A 25,852-nucleotide genomic window follows, 5' to 3' on the forward strand; every position below is an offset into this window, starting at 1 on the left:
GGGATCTCACATCCAGTAACTTTTTGCAAAGAAAGAAGAGGTAGGGGTTTATTTATATAGCCTCAACCAGAGCAGGACTGTTTTTTTATTCTTTGTTTTCTTTTTCAGCTTTATAATCTACCTTAAATTTAAGAGAGAGGAAGAATTTCTTAAGCAGAGAGTTATTTCAAAGACAGTTAACATTACATTTTAAAACTTAGTTCTTAGTTTTTCTGGATAGAATCTATGTATGTAAAAATGTTTATACAAGTATCCTTTTGTTTTTAGGCCAGTGTTCTAGCTTCCAGTTCTACTGCAGCAGCTGCTACTCTTTCTCTGGCTAATTCAGATGTCTCACTGCTAAACTACCAGTCGGCTTTGTACCCATCATCTGCAGCACCAGTTCCTGGAGTTGCCCAGCAGGGTGTTTCCTTGCAGCCTGGAACCACCCAGATTTGCACTCAGACAGATCCATTCCAACAAACATTTATAGTATGTCCACCTGCTTTTCAAAGTAAGTGGGGAAACTCCTATATCATATGGTATATATCAGACCTACCTGCTTTAGGCAGATCCTAAGTAAGTATCTAGTTGTTTAGTTTTGATCTTTGACAAGTTTAAACTCAGTCTTTGATTATGAAGATAACTGAAGTAGGTTGACCTTTTTTACGTTGGTTATTTGTCTAATTATGATGCTGTCTGACACGTAGGCATTCAATTAATGTTTCCTTATTTGAACTGCCTGATAACCAGTTTTCTTGCCCATTGAGACCTTGTACTGATGTCCTATATCTAGCATAAACACGTATCTCTCAATGTGCAGAGTATATACATCTTGAAAAAACTTGTTGGAAACAGAACTGCTATATATTGAATATTATTCCCTGTATCATTCCATTATAAAATAAAATTAGTATTCCAAATAAAAGGTAATTTTATTAAAAAATGTAAAAATCATGTTTAAGAATGTAGAAACCTCTTAAGTTACATTCAAAAGTAAAGATCATTATTGAACTGAAAAATTCTACAAGCTGAGGTATTTGTGTGGGTAAGCCATTAAGATTATCTGCTTCAGCTTATGAATTATATTGTTCCTGCAAATTCCTATCAATAGAGGAATAGAATAGCTGAAGAAGGGGGCTCTCACCTGATGTGTTGCGATAAGATTTTAATTTTCACATTTCCATCCTTCCTCATTTTCTCATTGTTGTTCCGTGTTTATTGATCTATTTAAAAGGTTAAATAAATTATTTTAAGGATATATTCTGATGACATCTTGACTTTCCCAATAGAAAGTCAATGTCAGTGCCCTCTGGGAATAAACCAGGATTCAGGCTTCTCATAGCAGTTCACATAGAAGCAGTTAGCATTTTTATCTTTTTACTTCAGTTACTTATTGACTGTGACTCTTTTGTTTCTTTGGTTTCTGACAGAGTCAGAGCAAGCAGAAGGAAAAGAGGGGCTTGGGGAGACTGAGAGATTACTGGGAGGACAGGAGAGCGATAGCAATGTAAATCAGGGAGAAACCACAGGGAGAGCGGAGGAGCAGATTCAAAACGCGTAAATGCAAATTTAGCCTAATTTACCCAATCATTTTTTGCGTATGCTTCATAATAGTAAATTCTATACTTTGGGTTGTCATATGTTGAGTGATTCTTCTACTGAACTTAGCAAATAGCCACCCCTCTCCCCTTCACCTTTCCCAAAGTGAGTTTCATTGGAACAGTTTTCAGATGTGCGACTGAAGTTTTCTGCTTCTTCTCAGATGATATTTAAGAGATGAGGCAGAAGAACTTTTAGTTCCTTTAACAAAACAAAATGTAAGGAGAAGAGGTAGAGGGAAAAAGTGGTTTAACCCCTTTTGGTATAATTAGGTAAGTATAAGCTTTGGAAATTTTTTTCCTATTTAGGAAGTCTAAATAACCTGAGGAGCTAGATAGAGCAAATTTTAAAATTTACAAATGAAAGGGAGTTTTAAAATTAAAGTGATGACAGTAATGAAAACTGATATGTATTACTTACTATATGCCAGATAATGTTCTAAGTGCTTTTACATGTATTAATTCATACTCACAAACAACCCTGGGAAGTGGGTAATGTCATTATGCCCAATTTATAGGTGAGAAAACTGATCGTGATTCCCTCATTTGCCCAGTTTTTATGCCCAGTCAGCGGTAGGGCCATGATTTGAACCCAGGCAGTGGGCCCATAGCTTATACATCTTGAAGTGTTATACTCTGTACTGCCTTTCAGTGTCTAAACTCAAAGAGCTGTAGGGAGTTGTCAGTTCATTTGCCAACCACAGCCATATGCTGGTTTCTGCCCAGCAGGCCTCTGTACCAGGTTGCCTACTTTTCTTTCACCATCTGCTCTTTCACAAGATGCCTGCACTTAGAGGAGAATAGACCCTCATCCATTTGACAGCTTTTACTCTTCTTGCCGTACTTTCATGGTTTTTTTAATTTAAAGGGCTATGTTCAACAAAAACAAAACAAATAAAAACAAAACTTTAATCCTTTTAGTTCAGGGTTCAGGGAGAACCTTCCCAAAGTGTTGCCTTTTGTTAATTCTTTGTTTCCACTTGGGGTTCCCTGAAAAAGCTAGCTTTAAACTAGCTTGACTGCTGTGGCTTAGCCTAAATTACTATAGCAATCTAATACTTATTTAGAGTCACATTTGTGGGTCAGTATATAAATACTACTTTCTATAGTATTCCAGTTGAACAAAATAGATAGACATTTTGCTCAGTGGAAACTATAATTCTGTAATTTTGTCCTCTTTTATTTCATCATCCTGGGACACTAAGATGAGCTTCTGTAGTGAACATTTCTTCCTAAATTTTGCCGTAGGAGGCTATTGCAATAATGTTGTCTTGTAATTAGCCATGGAAATATAGACAAGAATCCTTGATGTTACTTAGCTTTCTGATTAGATAGCATTGCCTTAGGAAGAATGGCTGGCAATTTTTTTTTTTTTTTTTAATCTGGATACCTGGATTTGTTTCCTTTTCTTTTTATGTAAGTAGCACTTTTAAAAAAGTTATTATTAGAGTGTTGTAATTCTGATTTTACTCGTCTCGTTTACTTTGTACATTTCTGGATTATGTTTTCCTATGTGACAATTAGTTACTAAATTACTTAAATTACTGAAATGTAAAATTGGAAGACTTAACTTGCTGAAAACAACAATATTAGAGTTTATGAGTTATGCTCGTTTGATACCCTCCATAGTAATATTCAGAGAAATTAGTTGGTGATAGCCTAGAAAGTGTCACTGAAGGAATATTCTCATTAAAATGGCTGTATCCTCACTTAACAAAACGCAGGCATCAGTGAATCAGAGGCATTATAGAAACTTAAATTCTTTACGTTGAAAGCTTTGATAGGGTAGGTTTAAACGAAAGCTTTGAAGGTTCTCTTCTCAAGTCTTGGCAAAAGGGAGAACTATCTTGAGCCCCTCTTTTCCCCAGAATGAGATTGTAGGAAACAATCTCCTGATTGTAGGAAACATTTATTCATTTGTGCCCAGAGGATAATGAATAAAATGATAAAGAGACGTGGTCACTGTTCTAAAGGCAGCAAAAAGTTCTTAATTTTCCTAGCTTTCCATTAGCTAGAGAAGAGTCTTAGAAAGCTGTCAGTGACGAGAGCAGATTTCTAAAATAAGTACAAAAAAGTGTTTCTGTAAACCACAATGTCTACTTTTAAAATATTTTTATCCTAGGCATAATTCCTTCAGTTCACATACTGGTTAAAGATAAAATATATGACTAATTTGTGAACTAGGTTATATATTTTTGGGGAGTTGGGTGAAAACATCCCTTTAAAATATTCTAAACAAAAGGGTAACTAAGATAATAAATTATTGAGCTTTTCATAATGTTTCTTATCTAATTAACCAAAAGTTATAAAGTCTTTGCTTTTAATAGATTACACTTTTTAAATGCTTAAGGTTTTTTTTCCCCTCTAGGATTAAAAGCTGAACATAACTTACTAAGTGAAGGTTTTTTGTTTGTTTTTGCCTCTCCTGTTAATGGGAGTGGGATGAGTGTTGTGTTTTAAGCTTTGTTGGATTAAAAAAAAGTTTTTTGAATTTCCTGAAGCCAGCCCTCCTTCTGTCAGGCATCTTTCCATTAATCCAACCTGAAGGGAATCAAGTCTCCCTTTTCTTAACTTCGCAGACTTCGGTGAAACGCCTTTGTCTTAAGTGTCTAGAACGAAAACCTTGGGTGGTGGATTTTTCGAACCGAAAAGCTAAAACAAACCAAAAAACCCCCAAACAAGCAGTACCCCCAGACCTAACAAAGCAATATAACTGTGATGTTACTTTTTACAGCTGGACTACAAGCAACAACAAAGCATTCTGGATTCCCTGTGAGGATGGATAATGCTGTGCCGATTGTACCCCAGGCACCAGCTGCTCAGCCACTACAGATACAATCGGGAGTTCTTACACAGGTAAAAGACAGAGCAGCTTGGATACTCAATAGTGCTGAAGTTCTCTGAAGCACTGTTGAGAATCAGATATTTTGTCCTAGAAAATGGTATTTGCTTTGACTGTAAGATCTTTCTTGGTCACGATTCAGTGGACTTAAAATGAAACATCTATAATGGAATGACATACTCATTCCTAACACCATTGCAACTCTGCCAGTGACTTCCTTAGACTTGGAGACATAAATATCCAGACTTTGAGAAATTGTCTACTGAGTAAATTTAATTTTGTGGGATGAAGTTAATTTTTTATCTTGATGCTCTTAAAGGTGTAGTACACATATAACAACACTTTGATTCTAAAAGTAAAAGGTTCCCCTTTTGCTCTCTTAGTGTCCCCATTACTCACTCTTTGAGAATTTCATCACAGTTGAGAGGCTGGGTTATATCAGGATGCCTGTTCGAGTATTACATTCCTTCATTCCTTGTGTTTAACTAGGCTGTAGAAAGGTTTAAAACTTTATCCCTGCCATGCAAAATGCAGCTAAGGTGGTCAAGAAACTCATGAAATATTCATATAAGCAACAAATACTATATTTTTAATTCTGTGTATAAATGTTTGTGGCCCATGACACACAGCAAATCTGAAATCCAAAACCCTGATTTTGTGAGTAGGAAGAGGAAGAATTCTTAATACATGCCTTTGTTAACTGAGTTTTTTAGAACTGATCCTCTGAATCCGGCCCAAGAAGGATTCCTATACTTTTTTGCTTTAGGCCATTGACATTTGACCTAGTGGGCCAATGCTGTGCGGAGTTGAAGGGGAAAGTTGTGTTTGGTACTAGCATTTTAAGCGATATGAAATTACTGCTTATTGTTGGTAATAACTTGGGGGGAATGAAAACCCTTCTGAATCCAGATAACCTGCCTCCGTGTTTGTTTCACTCACCTGCCTAATCTACATTTCAGGGAAGCTGTACACCACTAATGGTAGCAACTCTCCACCCTCAAGTAGCCACCATCACACCGCAGTATGCGGTGCCCTTTACTCTGAGCTGCGCAGCCGGCCGGCCGGCGCTGGTTGAACAGACTGCTGCTGTACTGGTAATTGCCCTCACTTGATTGTGTTACTAACGGAGTTTCTTTGGTTTCTTTCTTTTTTTTTACTTTTTCCTGTTTGTTTTTGTTCTGTTTTCTTCTGGTTTTCTCATTTTTCAAAAAAAATTTTTTTAACTTAGTCTTTGCAGAGGGCATGGAAGCATGTGCCATCTTGTGGCTGTGTTCTTGCTACATCTTTAATGTCTCATTGTTTTCCTCCCCAACATTTGCTGAAGCACTGTTTGACTCTGATGTTCAGTGTGGCTCTGAAAGGGGTCAGACCCCTTGATTCTTCTTTGCCAGCCTAGTGTGATAAAAGCTCTTGGTGTAGCCTCAGGAGAGCTTCAACACTGTTATCTGTTTCCCTGCCCTGTCTTTTACCCTCTGAACCTTGAGAATGAAGGAAATGGCCTTTAGTTTGGCTCTGCTACAGGTACCGGATGGCCAAAATTGGAACTCCTTGGCAAGTTAGCTTCCTTCTTTACTGACTGTTTTAAGCTTCTAAAACTTTTGTGTATGTAGAAATGTTTAAGATGCTCTTACTTTATTTCCTTATTAGTTGACATTAACTTTCCCTCTATGAACACATGAAGATAACTCTTTGCCACTTATGATCAGTGGCAGCTAATATCTTCCATTTAAACATCTTCCCTTTAGAGCCTTTTTAGATCATATTTCATTTGTTGGTTGAAATCAAAGGTGAACTCGTTTATAGGAGTTTTGGAGAAATTAATTATTTTACAAATAGGTCTTTATACAAAGGTGAGAATATGACTGAAAAACTTTATGCAAGAATATCTTTGTTATCAAAAGTCATGGGGAAAATTTATTAAATAATAGCAGCAAATGTAGTATGGGTTTTAGAGATAGGAAAACAAACAAATAGGACTTTGAGGTATATTTCAGCATTTGTAACCTTAATAGTGATTTTTGGATGTGTTTGGTTTATTTGGGGGAGTTAGAATTATTTATTTGACATCCAGCATTTTATCATTTAAAATTTAAAATTAGATAAGCATTCGAAAACCTAATCGATACTGTTGACCCCTGATATTTCTCCATCTTTCAGAGTGGCTTTAAATTTATTTTGTTGTTTCTCAAGGACTCGTGTGAGTGAAAAACACTTTCAGAATACATACTTTAGTTGCTGGAATTTCTTTGGTTTTCAATTTAAGAGTCTTTGTCACCACCCAATTAATTACATCATAAGCATAAGCCCTGAGTGTGAGGGAGTCAGATATATTTCCAACTTGATTGTTCCAAGCCACTGGTTTTAACTTGCACACCTATAGTTTTGAGGTTGGGAATGTTAGTTGACACTTCTCCTTTGCTGCTTCTCTTAAGTTTGCACTAGCCATTTGCTAAGCTTTGCATATTTTTGTTCTTCCTCTGTCAAAACAGTTCGTCGCTTGGAACGCCAGATTTCTGCCTCACGTTGAAATGTTATTTCTTGCTTTGTATTAAACTACATGCTTTGTCTTGTGCAGGTGTTGGCTTATGGAAAGACGCATGGTGTGACTTAACATACTTCTCTTATTTTTTGTTTTGTTTTGTTTTGGTTTGTTTTGTTTTGAATTCTGCTTATGGTAGCAGACATGTTTGCAGTTTCTCTGATTTGAAGGCTTCTTGTTTGGAACCGGTATTTGTAACAAGTGGATCTGTTACTTGCAGAAATATTTTTAAAACAGTGTGTCGATGGCCTTGCAGTTTGGAATTCAAGAAACAGAACCATATGTACCCAAGCGTTGTAGGTCATTGTACTGTGGAATTCAGGTTTAAAAAGCAGACTTTCAAATCTGTTCCCATTTTTCTAGGAAATGCCACAATTTCCGTAAGAAGTACAGAAAACATATTTGTTGCTATTTATTGCAAGTGGCATGGCTTGTTAAAAACTACAAACAATGTATTTTCCTTTAGTGATTAGTTTTTATGTCGAGTTATGTGTCTACAAATGATGCATATTTAGGAAACTACTAAAAACAAAATATGGTACTCTCTGCATCTATTTCTTAAATATTTTTCTTATTGCATTTTTAAAAAATGCTATCATATGGCTATAAATGATGAAGTTAGCTTTCTCTTACTGGCATTAAGCTTGTTTGCCAAAGGATTTTGGCCTTTGGTCATCCACATCTGGCTCCATTTTCCAAGTACTACCCTTTTAAAAAGGAACAATTCTCCTCTTTGTTTTATGGGTTGAATTGACCTGATGATGTCTTTTATCTGATTGGCACTCAAATTTTTAAATTCCTATTTTTAATCTCAAGGGAGTTGTCTTAACTCTTTCTTGGGATGTTTTAAGACTCTTTGCAAAAATGTTACTCCAGCATTTAACTAGAGCTTACTTCTGAACTTTCAGACTCCTTTACTCTGCAGTATAATAGAAACTCTTAACCACAGGGATCTTCTTTTCTTTAATACCCTGGTGGTCAGGTGATGGAGGTGGCCAAGAGTAAGCAACATGTTCTTTTTCCCTGTTCATAAGACTTGTAACCTTGAGCCCCTCTGACCTTTCTTTTTTTAATCTCTGCAAGTTAACAATCTACAAGAAACTTCTTTTAAGATATGAATTTTTCTTTCATCTAAAAAACAGAAGAAAAAGCCAAGAATGAGTCAAGTCTGGATCTTTTTGTGTTTGTTTCCTTACAGCAGGCTTGGCCTGGAGGAACCCAACAAATTCTCCTGCCTTCAACTTGGCAACAGTTGCCTGGGGTAGCTCTACACAACTCAGTCCAGCCCACTGCAGTGATTCCCGAGGCCATGGGCAGTGGCCAGCAGCTCACAGACTGGAGGCAAGTGCCCTGTGTTCCTCTCTGGGAGAATTTGCAAGGGCAGATCCCTTAGGGAAGGAGCACTTGAGGATTTGGTGAGACAGGAAGAAGGTCAAGGAAAGGAGAGATTTATCTCTGTGTGAAATCCTTAAAGAAAAGAATCCATATTGGGCTAGGAGACGGAGTTATAAGAAAACTTTGAATACAGGAAAACAGTAGGTTCTAAGTTCAGGAATTATTTACTTCAGATTTAAAGAAAGTCTTATGCAATAAGAAACCATACAGTGAAAACCCCTAAAGCCTTATAATCCAGGTGCCCAACTATAAAAATAAAACACAGCTTTATTTGGTTTTTGTTTGTTTGTTTTAATTTATTTATTTTTATTTATTTATGGCTGTGTTGGTCTTCGTTTCTGTGCGAGGGCTTTCTCCAGTTGCGGCAAGCGGGGGCCACTCTTCATCGTGGTGTGGGGGCCTCCCACTATCGCAGCCTCTCCCGCTGCAGAGCACAGGCTCCAGACGCGCAGGCTTAGCAATTGTGGCTCATGGGCCCAGTTGCTCCGCGGCATGTGGGATCCCCCCAGACCAGGGCTCGAACCCGCGCTCCCTGCACCGGCAGGCAGACTCCCAACCACTGCGCCACCAGGGAAGCCCCTGGTTGTTTTAATTGCTTTGATTATCTATTTGGTCCTGACTTCCCAGTGTTTTCAGCATTCGTGCTTCTCTTTCTGATGATACAGGAATGCCCACTCTCATGGCAACCAGTACAGCACTATTATGCAGCAGCCATCCTTGCTGACTAACCATGTGACATTGGCCACTGCTCAGCCCCTTAATGTTGGCGTTGCCCATGTTGTCAGACAACAACAATCCAGTTCCCTCCCTTCAAAGAAGAATAAGCAGTCTGCTCCAGTCTCTTCTAAGTAAGTCTCTGTTAGGGCTGATAATTAAAACTGCTGGTTTGAAAGGCATGTCACCTGGCATTTAGAGTGTTGGAGTATAGACACTTTTGGTATGAAGCAGCAAGAAGCTGCCAAATTGAAAAGAGCTAACCTTCGGGCATGCATACAGAGGTGTTCTGGTTATGCTAATCCTTTCTCTCTGCTGCCACTTTGAATCCAGCCTTCTTTTGGCTGATGTTTTTATTTTTCTGCCCACTTCACAGAGTGAAATTTAACCATGGGGTAAAGGGCATACAAAAATAAAATCTATATTCTAATTTTGGTGTTCTTGTCCTGGAAACCCTGGCTAGAGTGGTTAGTTTATTTTTTATTGGTACTTTTATAGTTAAGTGTATTGGCTTAATGATTCGGTAAGAAGGAATCAAAGAGCAAATTGGAAAGAGTTCTGGGGAAAAGATATCTAGTTTTGGGGACCAAGCACTGAATGATCTTTCTTGTGACCTTTTCCTACAGGTCCTCTCTGGATGTTCTGCCTTCTCAAGTCTATTCTCTGGTTGGGAGCAGCCCCCTCCGTACCACATCTTCTTATAATTCCCTAGTCCCTGTACAAGATCAGCATCAGCCAATCATCATTCCAGATACTCCCAGCCCTCCTGTGAGTGTCATCACTATCCGCAGTGACACTGATGAGGAAGAGGACAACAAATATAAGCCCAATAGGTAAGACAGGTGAATGGTTCCCTAGCTCTGTGGCTCCTGCCCTTGGTCTTAGTCTGTTGGCTTCACACAAGTGGCTCAATTTTGGCTATGAAAGGAAGGACTAAAAAGGGGTATTTAGGAAGCATGGCCTTGGATGAGTGAGCCAGAACACTCAAGTTTCCATAACTGAGCATTGTCAAGTTTTCTGTAATATTGTACATATTCATCAGTTAAATTAGTCGTTCAGATACATTAGATGGAAGGTATAGATTACGTTGTCAGGCTATTCTGGCTTGGAATGCACATTATATACTACAGACATGATCCCCTGCCTTTAAGGAACTTTAGAGTCTGAAAACAGATACTGTAACAGAAGCATGTAAAAAACAATTAATTGGAACAAGTTGGTAGATATGAGATTATATGAAATTCGTGTAATTTTTTAATCTGAACAGACCTCTTTGGAAGAGGTAGAACTTTAAGTAGGGCTACCTTCTTTTCCCCCCTCTGCTATATGGTCATTCAGCTTAAGAATTTAAGTACCAGATTATTTCCTCTTATCCCAGCACCTTAATCTAAGTCCTTAATTGGGCAGTTAACTAAGAGAGATTGGATACATTTAAGAACTGTGATACACACCTCTCTTGGTGTGAACATAGTCAGTTGCCTTGATCATCCTGTGTTCATCTTCATTGCGTTTTTGGTGTTAGGCATATAGAAGAGGCAATAACTCTACTTTTACCTGAGGAGGAAGGATTCACGCATGAAAGTAACTTAGGAGACTTAACAGAGTCACGTGTAAATGAAGTTTAAATGAACTTGAAAGAGTAAATTTAGAATGAAATACTTCAAAAGGGCTATTTAGAAATGGTATTTACAAATGGCTATTTACAAATGGTAAATAGACTTGAAACTAAGTTTTGAAAGTGGTCATTGAACTGATTTGGGGAAGAAAAAAAACAGTAAACTTTCCAGTGAAGAAAAGTGGCCTAGTACTGACAAAAATTATATAACCAGCAGGATTGCTTTGACCGGAGGCAAGCCTAGTAAAAATTAAGGAAAAGGTAAAGTTAGTAAGGTAGGGATCAGTTTGTGAAGAAACGTTTTTTAAAAACACCTATAGTGAGAAGCTTGATTAGATACAGTAAGGAACCATTTATAGTCTAGCAGGGTGATATGAAAATAAAGTGGTGTTTGAAGAATACTGTTGAAATAACTGCGAATGGGAATGGCTAAGAGGCAACATAGAATAGTTGCTAGAGGTGTGTACTTTGGAGTCATTCTGTCCTGGATCTGAATCCTGTCTTCACCACTTATCACTTGTGTGACCTTGGTCAAGTTTCTTTTTTTTTTTTTAATTTTTATTTATTTATTTATTTATTTATTTATTTATTTATTTATTTATTTATTTATTTATTTATTTATTTATGGCTGTGTTGGGTCTTCGTTTCTGTGCGAGGGCTTTCTCTAGTGGCGGCAAGCGGGGGCCACTCTTCATCACGGTGCGCGGGCCTCTCACTGTTGCGGCCTCTCTTGTTGCGGAGCACAGGCTCCAGACGCGCAGGCTCAGTAGTTGTGGCTCACGGGCCTAGTCGCTCCGCGGCATGTGGGATCTTCCCAGACCAGGGCTCGAACCCGTGTCCCCTGCATCGGCAGGCAGATTCTCAACCACTGCGCCACCAAGGAAGCCCTTGGTCAAGTTTCTTAATCTCCATCTCCCTCTGCCTCAGTTGCCTTATCTGCAAAACAGGGATAAAGTACCTACTTCATGGAAGTGTTGTGAGGATTCAGTGAGATATGTGTAGAGTGTAAGAATAGTGCCTGATGCATAATAAGCACTCAGAAATTTGTTGCTGCTACTGTTGTTATTATTACTATCATCATGATTATCATCATTTTTATTATGGGAAGACCAGAGACCAGCAAAGAAACATTGCTAAAAGAGGGTTGAATTTTCATGTATTTTTTTCTCCTCAGCTCTGGCCTGAAGGCAAGGTCTAATGTCATCAGTTATGTCACTGTCAATGATTCTCCAGACTCTGACTCTTCCTTGAGCAGCCCATATTCCACTGATACCCTGAGTGCTCTCCGGGGCAATAGTGGACCCCTTCCGGAGGGTCCCGGCAGAGTCGTGGGGGATGGCACTGGCACCCGCACCATCATTGTACCTCCACTGAAAACTCAGCTTGGTGACTGCACTGTAGCAACCCAGGCCTCAGGTGAGTTTCTTCACAGCTGGAGTTGAATTATCCTTTGATGTGTGTATCTTTAGTATTTTGCTATAATCTACTTTTGCCAATGGTACAGACCAGTGGCATAGATTTTCCTAAAAATTACCTAGTTCAGAAATCAGTTCCTTGTGATGTGAATTATTTTTGGCCATCAGTTTATCTTCCTGTGTTTATTTTGCTTGGATCAATATAAAAGTGAGTTTGTAGTCTCAGTAATACACTCACTGTTGATGGGAGAAGGTAGATACGACTTACGTTAGATGACAGGGAGAATTAACAGGCAGGTTTATTTTGCCACAGGTGATTCAGCTTTGACAATCCAGAAATGAACGGGAACTGATAATATTAAAAGTGATTGCAAAAGTTTTTTTGGAAAACAATATGTACTTTAGATCTTTTCTCGCCCAGTGGCAAAGCAGTGATGCTTTTGTGGGTTGTATTATCAACCAAATTACCTCCATCTGTTTTGCTCTGTGAGCTGCTGGGTTTAGGTTCCCTGGTTCAGCTATTGGGTAATGAAATGCTAACTGCAGTAACAAGCCCCAGTTTTCGTGGCTAAACATAATAGAAATTTATTTCTTAGTCACATGAGTTCCCAGTGCAAGTGCTCTTGGTTGGTAGGCCTGGCAGCGAGTTAAGGATCAGAGCCTTGGAATCCTCGGCATCCAATCAGAAGGAGAAGTAAAGCATGGAGGAGGCACACACAGTTTTTAACCTCTTTAGCCCCGGAAATAGTGAAAACTCATCACATGGCCCCACCTAGAGGCAAGGGGGCCCAGAAAAATGTAGTCCTTGTCTAGGCAGCTCTTTTCCAGTGGCAACTCTATACACCAAAGGTGAGGACTGTGAAATTTTGGCATCGATATAGCCATCTCTTCGTACTTTTATAAATTAGTGTTTTACCATGAATTATAATACTGCTGAAGACATAAACAGTGTTCTAGTTTGAGGGTGACGTGTGGTTCTCCTCCTGAGAAGTAGACAACTGTCCATTGCAGACAGGGCAAAACTTCCTGATGCCAGGCTACTGAGAAAGATTATTAGGAGCTCTGTCCACTATTGGGTCCAAAGAAAATAGGTTGCTCCACAAGTCACTGAATAAATGCTCCAGTTTTCCTAGTGGGACCACAGAAGGAAGCAAAATTTTGAAAATTGATCGTGCTTATATTCAGCTGCACTTTCTGCAGTTTCTTAGAATTTGAAGACAGTGAATGCCCAACAAGATATAATCTTGTCTTCCTTTAAACCCCTTGGACACCTAAATGTTCCTGAATATTACCAAGATCTTACTCAGCTTCACATTGTCATTTCTGTACTTGTTTAATCCCTTCCTACATAATCTCTAGGCTCCTTGAGAGCAGGGACTGTGTCTTAACTTGTGTTTATATTTCTAATAGTACCTTTCACATTACTGGAGATTAGATAATATTTACTGAAGTGAACCTTTTGAAGATCCTTTATGGAGCTTTGTAGAAAGACAGAAAATAAATGGATAATACAGTTTTTGTTCTTCTAGTGTAAATGTAATTGAGGAAATAAGATACACATGAAACCTTAACTCTTGGAAACCTCATACAAACATGGACTGATTAAGATGATGCCATCTGAGGTTTAGCTCAGTGATACTGAGTCCATGTCTGCTCGTAACTAGAGCCTGACCCTTTCTTAGGTCTCCTGAGCAGTAAGAGCAAGCCAGTGGCTTCAGTGAGCGGGCAGTCGTCTGGATGCTGTGCCACCCCCACAGGATATCGGGCTCAGCGCGGGGGGGCCAGCGCAGCACAGCCACTCAACCTTAGCCAGGTAAGCACGAGGCGCTGCTGCCTTCTGTTTGGGGCCCCCGCTGTTGTTACTCTCTGGAGAACCCTGCTTCTGGCTGGACTGCTGAATAAAGCCAAATGAAGCCCCTTCTGTGTCAAACAATTTGGTGTCCATGGCCTGTGTCATATCTGTATGTGCTGTGTCTCTTCATTCCCTCTGTAAATGGGTTCAGAATGTACGTTCCAGGTTTTCCATCAGACCTCCCTAGTCTATCCTGGAAGATTAGAGAAATGTGTGGAATTTAGAAAGTGCCTAGGATGCTTTAGTTCTTGCCTGGTTCTGTACCACCACATGCATTGAGACCAGATTCTCTTCCTTTATCTCCTGGGTCATAAATAACCTGAGCCTTACACTGTTTACTTGAAGCAAGAGACAGTGAGAAAGCTTTCTGGATACTTAATCAACTGGTTCTAGTCTTACATGGTGCTTGAGTCTGGGATTTGGGGCTTTTTTCTCCCCATCTGATCCTCTGATGGGGTGGGGAGGGTCACTATTCTCTTTGTGTTCACTTTTTCCTCAGCTGAAATTCTGGTGCTTGTATGATGTCTACTAGTAGTGAGAAAGTGTAAATATGAGGGTGTAACTGTGGTTGTGTGTGTAGAGAGAGAGAGCACGTGCAAGTGCAAATGTAAGTTCGAGTTAGTGCATGTGTCTTGGGCTCCACAATTCAAGAGGGATATGAAGAACTTAGAGGAGAGCAAAAGAAAACAGTGGCAAGGAAGAAAGGTTAGGAAAAATTCAAAGTCACTGACGCCAGAATAGGGTGAGTTGAGTCGACAGTTATTTACTTGCAGGAGTGAGTAACCCTATGAACTCTTGATTTCCCCCTTTCCTCTGTCATACTTGAGAGCAAACTGCTGCTGTCTGGGCTGGGTTAGGATCTGTTCTGCCAGGAGGCGGAGGGATGGATGGCTGACTTCTGACAGCATTGCCAGTCTGGGAGATTCTGTGCTATGGCAGCCCAGAAGCAGTATGCGTTAGAACCTCAACTCTCAAATTGGCCTTTGGTGCCCTGAACCAGAGTGACCTCAAGATTCCTCACTCCCTTCTTCCTCCTTCCAGAACCAGCAGTCATCGTCAGCTCCAACCTCACAGGAGAGAAGCAGTAACCCTGCCCCCCGCAGGCAGCAGGCGTTTGTGGCCCCGCTCTCCCAAGCCCCTTACGCCTTCCAGCATGGCAGCCCACTACATTCGACCGGGCACCCACACCTGGCCCCAGCCCCTGCTCACCTGCCAAGCCAGCCTCACCTGTATACGTATGCTGCCCCCACTTCTGCTGCTGCATTGGGCTCCACCAGCTCCATTGCTCATCTCTTCTCCCCGCAGGGCTCCTCAAGGCATGCTGCAGCGTATACCACCCACCCTAGCACTCTGGTGCACCAGGTCCCTGTCAGTGTTGGGCCCAGTCTCCTCACTTCTGCCAGCGTGGCCCCTGCTCAGTACCAACACCAATTTGCCACCCAGTCTTACATTGGGTCTTCCCGAGGCTCAACCATTTACACTGGATACCCACTGAGCCCTACCAAGATCAGCCAGTATTCTTACTTGTAGTTGGTGAGTATGAGGGAGGAGGGGTCAGAGTTCTTAATGGGCTGTGATGAGCTCCTCCCTCACGCTCTCCTGAAACTCCTTAGCCAGCAACTTGCTCTGCAGGGGCCCACTGAAGCAGAAGGCTTTTCTCTGGGGAACCTGTCTCAGTGTTGACTGCATTGTTGTAGTCTCCCAAAGTCTGCCCTATTTTTTAATTCTTTATTTTTGTGACAGCATTTTTGGTATTTGGAAGAGTTCAGATGCCCATCGTCTGCAGTTACCAAGGAAGAGAGATCATTCTGAAGTTAACCTTTGAAAAATATTTTCTCTCTCTGACTTGATTTCTATAAATGCTTTTAAAAACACATGAAGTTCCTCTTTATTTAACTTTATTTTATTGTAATTGCTGGTCAGAGGAAAAATGCTGATAGAAGGACTTGAAATCTGGTAACAAGAAAAGAAAAATCATTACTTTCTGCTTGTTTAAAAACCAAGACTTAATTGCTTATCTTAAGAGCAGCTTGCACAAGTCTGTGTTTTACTATCTCGCATTTCTCCTCAAAATTTTACCTTTGCTAATGGGACATTTAAGCTTACAGTGTTTTAATTTTGTTTTCATGTCATGTTATATTTAGTGGGAAATTGTTATTTTTGCAAAGCTGGTTACATACTACTCTCTGTTACTGTTGGGATTCTCTCAGTTGCTCCTGTGTTTATTATTAAAGTAGTGTTAAAAAGGCAGCTCACCATTTGCTGGTAACTTAGTGTGAGAGAATCCATACCTACCGTGAAAGCACCAGGTATTCTTTCTAAATGAAGCCCTGTGCATTCTTTTTAAATTATTTTTAAAAAGTCCTTCTCTCTCTGATTTAGCTTAAATTTTATTATTGGAAAAGCCATTAAGGTGGTTATTATTGTATGGTGGTAGTTGTTTTATTATATGCAAAATCTCTTTGTATTATGCGATACTGGCATTGATGAGCTTTGCCTAAAGGTTGTTGGCATTGATGAGCTTTGCCTGAATATTAGTATGAATTTTCAGTAATACACCTCTTTCTCTCTTTGCCTCAGCTCTCCCTTCATTCTATGTGATTTATTTGGGGAGAAAGCTAAAGGATCTGAAACCAGATAAGAAACGTTGTGTATAGCTTTTATACTTTAAAGTAGCTTTCTTTGTATGCCAGCAGCAAATTGAATGCTCTCTTATTAAGACTTATATAATAAGTGCATGTAGGAACTGCAAAAAATATTTTAAAAATTTATTACTGAATTTAAAAATATTTTAGAAGTTTTGTAATGGTGGTGTTTTAATATTTTGCATAATTAAATATGTACATATTGATTAGAAGAATATAACAAGCAATTTTTCCTGCTAACCCAAAATGTTATTTGTAATCAGATGTGTAGTGATTACACTTGAATTGTGTATTTAGTGTGTTTCTGATCCTCCAGTGTTACCCCGGAGATAGAATTGACGTCTCCATTGTATTTAAACCAAAATGAACTGATACTTGTTGGAATGTATGTGAACTAATTGCAATTATATTAGAGCATATTACTGTAGTGCTGAGTGAGCAGGGGCATTGCCTGCAAGGAGAGGAGACCCTTGGAATTGTTTTGCACAGGTGTGTCTGGTGAGGAGTTGTTCAGTGTGTGTCTCTTCCTTCCCTTTCTCCTCCTTCCCTTATTGTAGTGCCTTATATGATAATGTAGTGGTTAATAGAGTTTACAGTGAGCTTGCCTTAGGACGGACCAGCAAGCCCCCGTGGACCCTAAGCTGTTCACTGGGATTTATCAGAACAGGATTAACAGCTGTGTTGTGTATATGCATTGTTCTCAGTTTCCCTGCCGACACTGAAAAATAAAAACAGCAGCTTCTCTTTTTTATCGCCACCTCTACCCCTTTCCATTTTGGATTCTCAGCCGAGTTCTCACAGAAGCATTTTCCCCATGTGGCTCTCTCACTGTGCATTGCTACCTTGCTTCTGTGAGAATTCGGGAAGCAGGTGAGAGGAGTCAAGCCAATATTAAATATGCATTTTTTTTCTTTTTTCTTTCTTTTTTTTTTTTAAGTATGTGCAATCACTTTTAGATGAGATTTATTTTTTCCTTTTCCCATGTGGCAGTCCTTCCTGCAAATAGTTGATATTCCTAGTAAAATGTTTGCTTGTTGAAAAAAACATGTAACAGATGTGTTTATACCAAAGAGCCTGTTGTATTGCTTCCCGCGTCCCCAATACTACGAGGAGGAGTTTTGTGAAGCCGCTGGTGACAGGGAACTCAAAGAAAGGTTTCTTAGCCGGTGAAGAATATTTAGAAGGAACCAAAGCCTGTTGAGCCATCGGCCTTTTGAGGTTTCTTTTTAACAACTTATTCTTGGGGCCCTTCAAACTGTGAAATTGTCCTTGTACTCTCAGCTCCTACACGGATCTGGGTCAAGTAGAGAGTACTGGGGATGGCAAAGTTCCTGCCCATTAAAGATTTGGGGGAAGAAGGTTAACCCTAAGATGTAGACATGTTCCATCTGAACTGAAGCTTATGTATTTGAGGGATAAGTCTAGGACTGGTTCTTTGTAGAGATGGTGTCAAGGAGGTGCAGGATGGAGATGGGAGATTTCATGGAGCCTGGTCGGCAAGCTCTGTACCAGGTTGAACACCGAGGAGCTGTCACGGTATTTGGAATTTCTTCACTGTAAGGAGGAAGGGCTTTCAGGATGGGGCAGATAGTCAGTACAGCCTACCAGGAACATGTTGGTGTTTTCTACTTTTTTTTTTTTTTATCATTATTTTGTGTTTTCAGCACTATATTGATCAAGATACCCAAGCAGTTTGTATAGTTTCTGTCACTCGTGTTATACAGTTTTCTGGTCAGTGTGTGCAATCTTTGTGTCTCTTTTTGCCAAGCGCATTCTCATTTTCTTGCTCAAAGGCGGCTCTGGTTTCTAATGGAAATATTTTTTGTTCTTTATCTTTACAAGGGATAAGGTTTGTTGTTTTTGTAAGAAATGAGATGCAGGAAAAAAACACTCCACTCCTGCGCACCCTACCCCCCACCCCCAGTCCAGTAAGTGGATACCACTTAAGATAGGAGTCTTCACGGGGAGAAGACAATACCAAGAGCTTATACTGTTACCATAATCACCTTACTAGCAGTGTGTGGCTTTAAGAATTTTAGAGATCTTCAGTCTTAGTTTTGCAAATCGGCATTTCAGATTTACCAAGATAAAAATCCACCTGTGTCTGCTGAATGTGTATGTGCTCAGTGTGGCTTTAGATTCTGTCTCTGGGGCTTAACATTGCTGGCCCTGACAGGATGGGGGAAGCTCCAGGAATAAAGTGAGCAGCTGGCCCAGGTCACAGTGGCCTGACCTCAGACCAGCTTAAGGCTTTAAGTCCTCTCAGAACTTGTATTTCCAGCTTCTCCCCTTCAGGGTGAGAGAGAAAATGGGAAGGGTTGGGTACAGCCACTCTAGGCTCATCAGGACACTTGATCACTCCGGAGTTTTAAATATCTTCCAGGAAGTGATACTACGGTCAGTGCTCAGCTAAAATCCCAGCCCCAGGAATGAGAACTCCATTTAAACAGTTCTGACCATCCATCGTCCTCCACTAGAGGGGCTAAACTTGACTGCCCTTAGCCAGGCAAGCGCAGTAGTGTGTGTTTTATTCAGCATTATTATGCAAAAACCCACTGGTTAGGATGGTTTGTTTTAGGATAGGAAATGAAATTGCCTCTCAGTGACAGGAATGACCCAAGCCTGCTTCCTGTTTCAATTTTTTTTTTTTTAACTGATGGATGGTGCAGCATGTCTACATGGTTGTTTGTTGCTAAACTTTATATAATATGTGGTTTTGATTCAGCTTGAAAAATAATCTCACTACATGTAGCAGTACATTTTATGTACATTATATGTAACGTTAGTATTTCTGCTTTGAATCCTTGATATTGCAATGGAATTCCAAGTTTATTAAATGTATTTGATATGCTAGTTATTGTGTGCGATTTAAACTTTTTTTGCTTTCTCCCTTTTCTGGTTGTGCGCTTCCTTTTATGACAAGCCTCTAGAAACAGTTTCTGAGAATTACTGAGCTATGTTTGTAATGCAGATGTACTTAGGGAGTATGTAAAATAATCATTTTAACAAAAAGAAATAGATATTTAAAATTTAATACTAACTACGGGAAAAGGGTCCATTGTGTAAAACATAGTTTATCTTTGGATTCAATGTTTGTCTTTGGTTTTACAAAGTAGCTTGTATTTTCAGTATTTTCTACATAATATGGTAAAATGTAGAGCAATTGCAATGCATCAATAAAATGGGTAAATTTTCTGATTCACGTGGCTGTTTTTGACTTCTCTTATAGGGGTACAAAGGGGGTCAACAATTGGCATCTTTGGAGTGGCTAAATACATTGCATCTGAATGCCAGTAGAGTGTTAGAGACAACTTCATTCTTCATACAAGTCTCCACACCAGAAATAAATAGGGGTCGGTAGGGAATACTTCCCAAGAATGGAGTGTCCAGGGCCCTAACTTAAGATCATCTGGATCTGGCCCTTTGAAAGATGCAGAAACTTCTGACACAGGCTATTTAAACTTTGCTTCCTAGCATGTTCCACCAAACATCTAAAGTACCAGAATGCAAATAAGAATAACCACAAGATGATGCTATTTTCCCCTCCTTTCAGAAAACTGCACTGTTAGAAGAATCTTTTTTTTTTCTTTTTATAACATCTTTATTGGAATATAATTGCTTTACAATGGTGTGTTAGTTTCTGCTTTATAACAAAGTGAATCAGCTATACATATACATATGTTCCCATATCTCCTCCCTCTTGCGTCTCCCTCCTACCCTTCCTATCCCACCCCTCTAGGTGGTCACATCTCCCTGTGCTATGCGGCTGCTTTCCACTAGCTATCTATTTTACATTTGGTAGTGTGTATATGTCCATGCCACTCTCTCACTTCGTCCCAGCTTACCCTTCCCCCTCCCCATGTCCTCAAGTCCAAGGAATAGTTTTTTTTTTTTTTTTTTTTTTTGAGGAAGACTTTGGCTCAGATTTCTCTTAAGTGAGTGATTAGAGTAAAATTTCTCCTGATAAAGAATTAGAGATTTGTCTAGATTCATCACTGCGGGGCTCTGAATAAATGCTATGCTCATTTGACTCCTTTTGGCGCATGTGTTTCAGGACAAGTCTATCTTACAGTGGCCATTAATTCATTTTGGGCTCCTGTAGTCATAGTTGGGATATGGAAATGAGAAACATTTAGAAACACCCTTTTGGGCCATAACCAAGAGAAGTTATCAATAGTCTGTTCTCTCCCATCAGTAGGGAAGTCAGAGTACATTTATTTTGATTTAGACTGCAACATATACATTTTTCAGATTTTTTTTTTCCTAAATAAATGAATGTAAAATTAGTGTGAACTCACTGAACACTCCCCAGTTTGGGTAAGAGAATATGCCTAGAAGCTTTCAGGCAAAGGAAGACTGTATATAGAAAGACTGCAGTCAGTCTCACTTCCAGATAATCAAGAATTAATTTACTAATTTCTCAATGACCTGTTTTTGGTTTTTTGGATTTTGTTTTTTAGTTTTAATCTCAGATACATTCTCTTTCTTAGACTAAATCATAGAGAGATTGGGATAGCCCCATAAGTAATTGGATAGTCCGTGGGGAAAGCTGCATTTTAATCATGAAAACCCCCGTAAATTCAATCTACTTGGCTTGCTTTGCGGCAAATTTTCCACTGGAGGTGAACTTGGTTTCCCTATTAATTCTGAGATGACACCAGGTGCGTAGCACAAGATGGCGCCAGTGAGCTGTAGAAGAAGGTACTACAGACTTGACCACAGGGGCCTTTTTTCCCACCCCTTCCCCTCAAACCTCATCTCCCCTGCTTCCAGCTTCCACTAAAGGCAGAAAACAATCCATGCTGTTATTGCTGGGAAAGGAAAGGATTAACGAAGGATGGTTCTTAAGTCAGCATTAGAAGCATTCTAAAGCAGAAATAGTTTGCTGAGTTTCCTCTGGGGCCTCTGCCTCCCCCTGCGAGCTCCTTTTCCTGAGTGACTGCCCAGAAGGCCTTTGCCCTAGGGTTTCCAATCTCCTTCTCCTCTCCTGGGGAGCCCACGGCCTAGGCGGGAGGTGGTTAAGCCTTCTGGCTGCTCTGCACTAGGGCCATCTGTGTTTGATCAATCCAGGCGGAAAGGAGGGGGTGGGGCCCGTAAAGAGACTGTGAAAGCATTCCAGAGTAGTGAGAGAGCCCCGAGATCCTGCAAGAGAGAAGGCACCGCCCCCAGCCCGGCCTCCAAAGCTAACCCGCCAGCTTGAGTGGAAGAGGCCGTGTGCACACGACTACACACTTGGTCTACCCTGGCCCTACTCTCCCGCAGCCATGGGGCCCTGCACCCCGCTCCTTATCTTGTTCCTTTTGTCTTGGTCGGGACCCCTTCAAGGACAGCAGCACCACCTTGTGGAGTACATGGAACGCCGACTAGCTGCCTTAGAGGTAGGTGTCTCCTTTCTCTTCTGGCCCAGCCTGGAAGGATTCCACATCTCCTGTTGATTCACCCAGTTTGTCAGGGATGTGGGGATGACAAATTAGGGCTCTTGTAAGAACCTACAGAAAACTCCGTCTTTTAATAAGAGGATCCTCAAAATTGCAAGTCCTCTTTTCCCACATACATAAAGCAATTCCAAAGCAAAGAGACCTTTGTGTTTCACCCCTGGGATTAGATGGGATAAGGGAAGAGAGTGGAAATGAGAGCTAGAATTGTGGGGATGCATCTCAGGACGAGCTGATGATTCTATTAAAAGTTGGAAGTTCTCAGAGGATCTGCAACTTTCTGCCTTTTTAACAGCTTGGAGTCTGTAACATCCTAATTCCCAAGAGGAGGATCGTATAATGGAGCAGAGATCCCTTCTCACCCTCATGCACTTAGACTGCCCTAGAGGCTCGGAGAACTCAGTGGCACTGCTCACAGCACGGCTGGAGGATGCAAAGACGGGACTGGGGCCTAGATGGATCTTAGCTGAGCTCTTTGCACATTCAGCATCTTGAACATTTGGTTTTCTCTCTGTGGGGGTTGAAGGGGACGCTGATGCCTGGCTGAGTTTTGCTTTTTCCCATTCCTGACTCCCTGGTTGGGCCTCTCCCTGCCTGGGAGTTGTAACCCTTCGGCCCTCCTTCCTGCTGCCCCATCCCTTTAGGAACGGCTGGCCCAGTGCCAGGACCAGAGTAGTCGGCACGCTGCTGAGCTGCGGGATTTCAAGAACAAGATGCTGCCGCTGTTGGAGGTGGCCGAGAAGGAGCGGGAGGCACTCAGAACTGAGGCTGACACCATGTCGGGGAGAGTGGACCGTCTGGAGCGGGAGGTGGACTATCTAGAGACCCAGAACCCAGCCCTACCCTGTGTGGAGGTTGACGAGAAGGTGACTGGAGGCCCTGGGGCCAAAGGCAAGGGCAGAAGAAATGAGAAGTACGATATGGTGACAGGTAAGTGACCTGAAACAGACCCCTGTATTCTTCCTTGGTTCTTTCCCTTTTTTCTCCTTATTCCAGTCCATTTGGCTCTATCTTCTAGAATCTGTTTTAGGGAAATCACTGTAATATCAGGTTCATTGAGGAGAGTTTCTGGGGACCCAGGCCTCTGTGGTGCTCTTTCTCCCAATCCTCCATAAGAGTGGAGGCGTCCACTGGGCAAAGGCCCACTGTTCTCCAAATAGCCCACCCTGGGGGGTTCCTGCAGTGAGCATCTAACTCTTGCCTGTTTTTCCTTGTCCTGTGCTTTTCTCCTTTCCCACCAGACTGTGGCTACACAATCTCTCAGGTGAGATCAATGAAGATCCTGAAGCGGTTTGGTGGCCCAGCTGGTCTGTGGACCAAGGATCCACTGGGGCCAGCAGAGAAGATCTACGTGTTAGATGGGACCCAGAATGACACAGCCTTTGTCTTCCCAAGGCTGCGTGACTTCACCCTTGCCATGGCTGCCCGGAAAGCTTCCCGAGTCCGGGTGCCCTTCCCCTGGGTAGGCACGGGCCAGCTGGTATATGGTGGCTTTCTTTACTATGCCCGGAGGCCCCCTGGAAGACCTGGAGGGGGCGGTGAGTTGGAGAACACTTTGCAGCTCATCAAATTCCACCTGGCAAACCGAACAGTGGTGGACAGTTCAGTATTCCCAGCAGAGGGTTTGATCCCCCCGTACGGGCTGACGGCAGACACGTACATAGACCTGGCGGCTGATGAGGAGGGCCTTTGGGCTGTCTATGCCACCCAGGAGGACGAGAGGCACTTGTGTCTGGCCAAGTTAGACCCACAGACACTGGACACAGAGCAGCAGTGGGACACACCATGTCCCAGAGAGAATGCTGAGGCTGCCTTTGTCATCTGTGGGACGCTATACGTTGTTTATAATACCCGCCCTGCCAGTCGGGCCCGCATCCAGTGCTCCTTTGATGCCAGTGGCACCCTGACCCCCGAAAGGGCAGCACTCCCTTATTTCCCCCGTCGGTATGGTGCCCACGCCAGCCTCCGCTATAACCCCCGCGAGCGCCAGCTTTACGCCTGGGATGATGGCTACCAGATTGTCTATAAGCTGGAGATGAGGAAGAAAGAGGAAGAAGTTTGAGGGAGCTAGTCTTGTTTTTTGAATCTCTTTCACCTCCATACATTTATATCCCGACTAAATTTCCTGCTCCTCATTCCGGGCAAGTTGTGATTCACATCTCATATTTTCAGCCGATGGAAGCCAAATTCTCATTGCCCCTTCATTTCACATGGGACTCCAGATCTCGAGGAATCCTTTTAGAGCTAAAAGAGAGACAGCCCTAAATGTTCGTTCCGCTTTTGCCCCATGTCAGCAGATTTCAGGCCGGTGAAAGATGAGCCAGCTCCAGAGCTCTGACCCTTATACATATGGGGGCGACTCCAGTGAACAGGCAACAGAATATTTCTTGCCTCAGTGCGAGTCAGGGGAGAGAGGGCTAGGAGGACATGACGTTAGACTCTGCCCTCTCTCCCTTCTCCCTTCAGTGCCCTAGAGGATGGGACTCGTTCTGTACTGCAGCGTTTTGCATTAAAAGGAAAATCCACTGCTCCTTGCCTGTGTTTGTTTGGGGTAGCCCTCAGATCAGATTTCTCCCCGTGATCGTCCATCTTCTCCTCTGCCCCATCCCCGCTCCTTAAGCCGCATTAGGGACTTGGCTGGGCTCCCTTGCCGAGTGAGAGGGGCTTCTCCAGTTACAGACTTCACTGGGAGGTGCCTGGGGAGGTGGCAGAATCCCAGCACTTCCAGAGGCTGGGTGAAAGCCCCGGGGTGCCCACCGTCCTCCGCAGCAGCCCTCCCAGAGCCACCAGCGGCACCGTGCCTCCGGCCGCGAGACTGGGGCCCAGGGGCACAGCTTCCAATTCCAATTCTCCGAGGTTTTGATGCAGACAATGGGTTTTAGTCACACTGAAGTCGAATGCGGAAACCAGAGCCCTGAATGAGTGTGGGTTCTGTAAGAACTTTAAGTCTCACCTCTGAAGTGGCCTCTGCCCCCAGGACCGAACCCCACTCCCATCTCCAGCATCAAGCTCATCGCCAGGGCCAGGTTGCACAATCGCGCTTGGTCTGAACCGCTCTGATTTTCCTGCTGCCACGGCGTCTGCGGTTTGGGCGAGGAGGAGGGGCAGTGACCACGTCCCAGATGTTAGTCTTCCCAGTTTCCCAACACATCCCTCTCGCCACCCTCCTCACCCCCACGTACCTACCCCAGTCCTGGAACCTGGCTGAAGTCTGTCCAGAAGTCCCGGAAACTTAACCCTTTCCTGCCTAGCACTCTGGCCTCTGGGCTGCAATTGCAGAAGGCCATCTGGGGAAGGGAGAAGGGAGAAAGGACAGGAGGAGGGGACCCCGGTTTTGGACTCCAGTCTCTAGGCATCTGCTGAGCTCTGTACCAGGCCCCGCTCCAGCCTCATCCTCATGTCCAACGCTCTGGAGCAAGGCCATCTGAGGTCTGATGGACAAGATCCACTGCTTAGACTGTGAAGTTGACCTCAAGCAGCCCTGGGAGTCCTCCTGGTTATTTACCCCTTGGCAGGGAGAGGAAAGGGACCCGGTCTTCTCCCCCCACCCTCTCCCCCACCCCCAGGGTAGGGTGGACCAGTCAGGGCCCTGTGATCCTCCTTTTGTCTTCTTTTCTTCCCTCCCCAGGTGGAGCTGCTCCTGACGTAGGTTGGCGAGGCAGGGGAAATGAAAGGCAGTGAAGCACCTCACAAAGGCGCTATTGTGGGGAGCCTGGGCGGGTGGAGGCTCGCTCCCATTCAGTTCTCTCTAATATGGGGCTGGCAGCAGTAATCACCGCCTGTCAGCCCACAGAGGGGTCTGCCCACGGAACATCTGGCT

General features: G+C 42.3%; 2 protein-coding genes across 4 annotated transcripts in view; both read left to right on the forward strand.

Moving 5' to 3' along the window:
• HIPK1 (homeodomain interacting protein kinase 1) overlaps window positions 1-16,722 on the forward strand; it is a 47,312-nt gene extending 30,590 nt beyond the window's left edge. For 2 of the 3 annotated variants that reach the window (XM_068540551.1, XM_068540550.1), the window contains exons 8-16: window positions 268-493; window positions 4,315-4,436; window positions 5,382-5,516; window positions 8,160-8,302; window positions 9,022-9,204; window positions 9,697-9,903; window positions 11,860-12,101; window positions 13,783-13,913; window positions 14,994-16,722. In XM_068540551.1, coding sequence (XP_068396652.1) covers window positions 268-493; window positions 4,315-4,436; window positions 5,382-5,516; window positions 8,160-8,302; window positions 9,022-9,204; window positions 9,697-9,903; window positions 11,860-12,101; window positions 13,783-13,913; window positions 14,994-15,482 — 1,878 coding nt within the window. In that variant the 3' untranslated portion in view covers window positions 15,483-16,722. The remainder of the gene's footprint in view (window positions 1-267; window positions 494-4,314; window positions 4,437-5,381; window positions 5,517-8,159; window positions 8,303-9,021; window positions 9,205-9,696; window positions 9,904-11,859; window positions 12,102-13,782; window positions 13,914-14,993) is intronic. The other variant, XM_068540552.1, reaches the window with a different exon arrangement.
• Window positions 16,723-21,761: 5,039 nt separating this feature from the next.
• Window positions 21,762-24,563, forward strand: OLFML3 (olfactomedin like 3). The gene is made up of 3 exons (XM_068540553.1): window positions 21,762-21,975; window positions 22,677-22,962; window positions 23,274-24,563. The coding sequence occupies exons 1-3, from the start codon at window positions 21,862-21,864 to the stop codon at window positions 24,092-24,094; spliced, it is 1,221 nt and encodes a 406-aa protein (XP_068396654.1). The 5' UTR covers window positions 21,762-21,861; the 3' UTR covers window positions 24,095-24,563.
• The last annotated feature ends 1,289 nt before the right edge of the window (window positions 24,564-25,852 follow it).

The sequence above is a fragment of the Eschrichtius robustus genome, chromosome 3, assembly GCF_028021215.1.
Source record: "Eschrichtius robustus isolate mEscRob2 chromosome 3, mEscRob2.pri, whole genome shotgun sequence".
NCBI classification, from domain to species: domain Eukaryota; kingdom Metazoa; phylum Chordata; class Mammalia; order Artiodactyla; family Eschrichtiidae; genus Eschrichtius; species Eschrichtius robustus.

Bases quoted from the DNA above. Each gene is read 5' to 3' on its own strand.
- OLFML3 (XM_068540553.1), top strand. From the start codon at position 21,862: ATGGGGCCCTGCACCCCGCTCCTTATCTTGTTCCTTTTGTCTTGGTCG. The intron at 21,976-22,676 runs GTAGGTGTCTCC...CCATCCCTTTAG, and splicing joins GCCGACTAGCTGCCTTAGAG to GAACGGCTGGCCCAGTGCCA. The intron at 22,963-23,273 runs GTAAGTGACCTG...CTTTCCCACCAG, and splicing joins GAAGTACGATATGGTGACAG to ACTGTGGCTACACAATCTCT.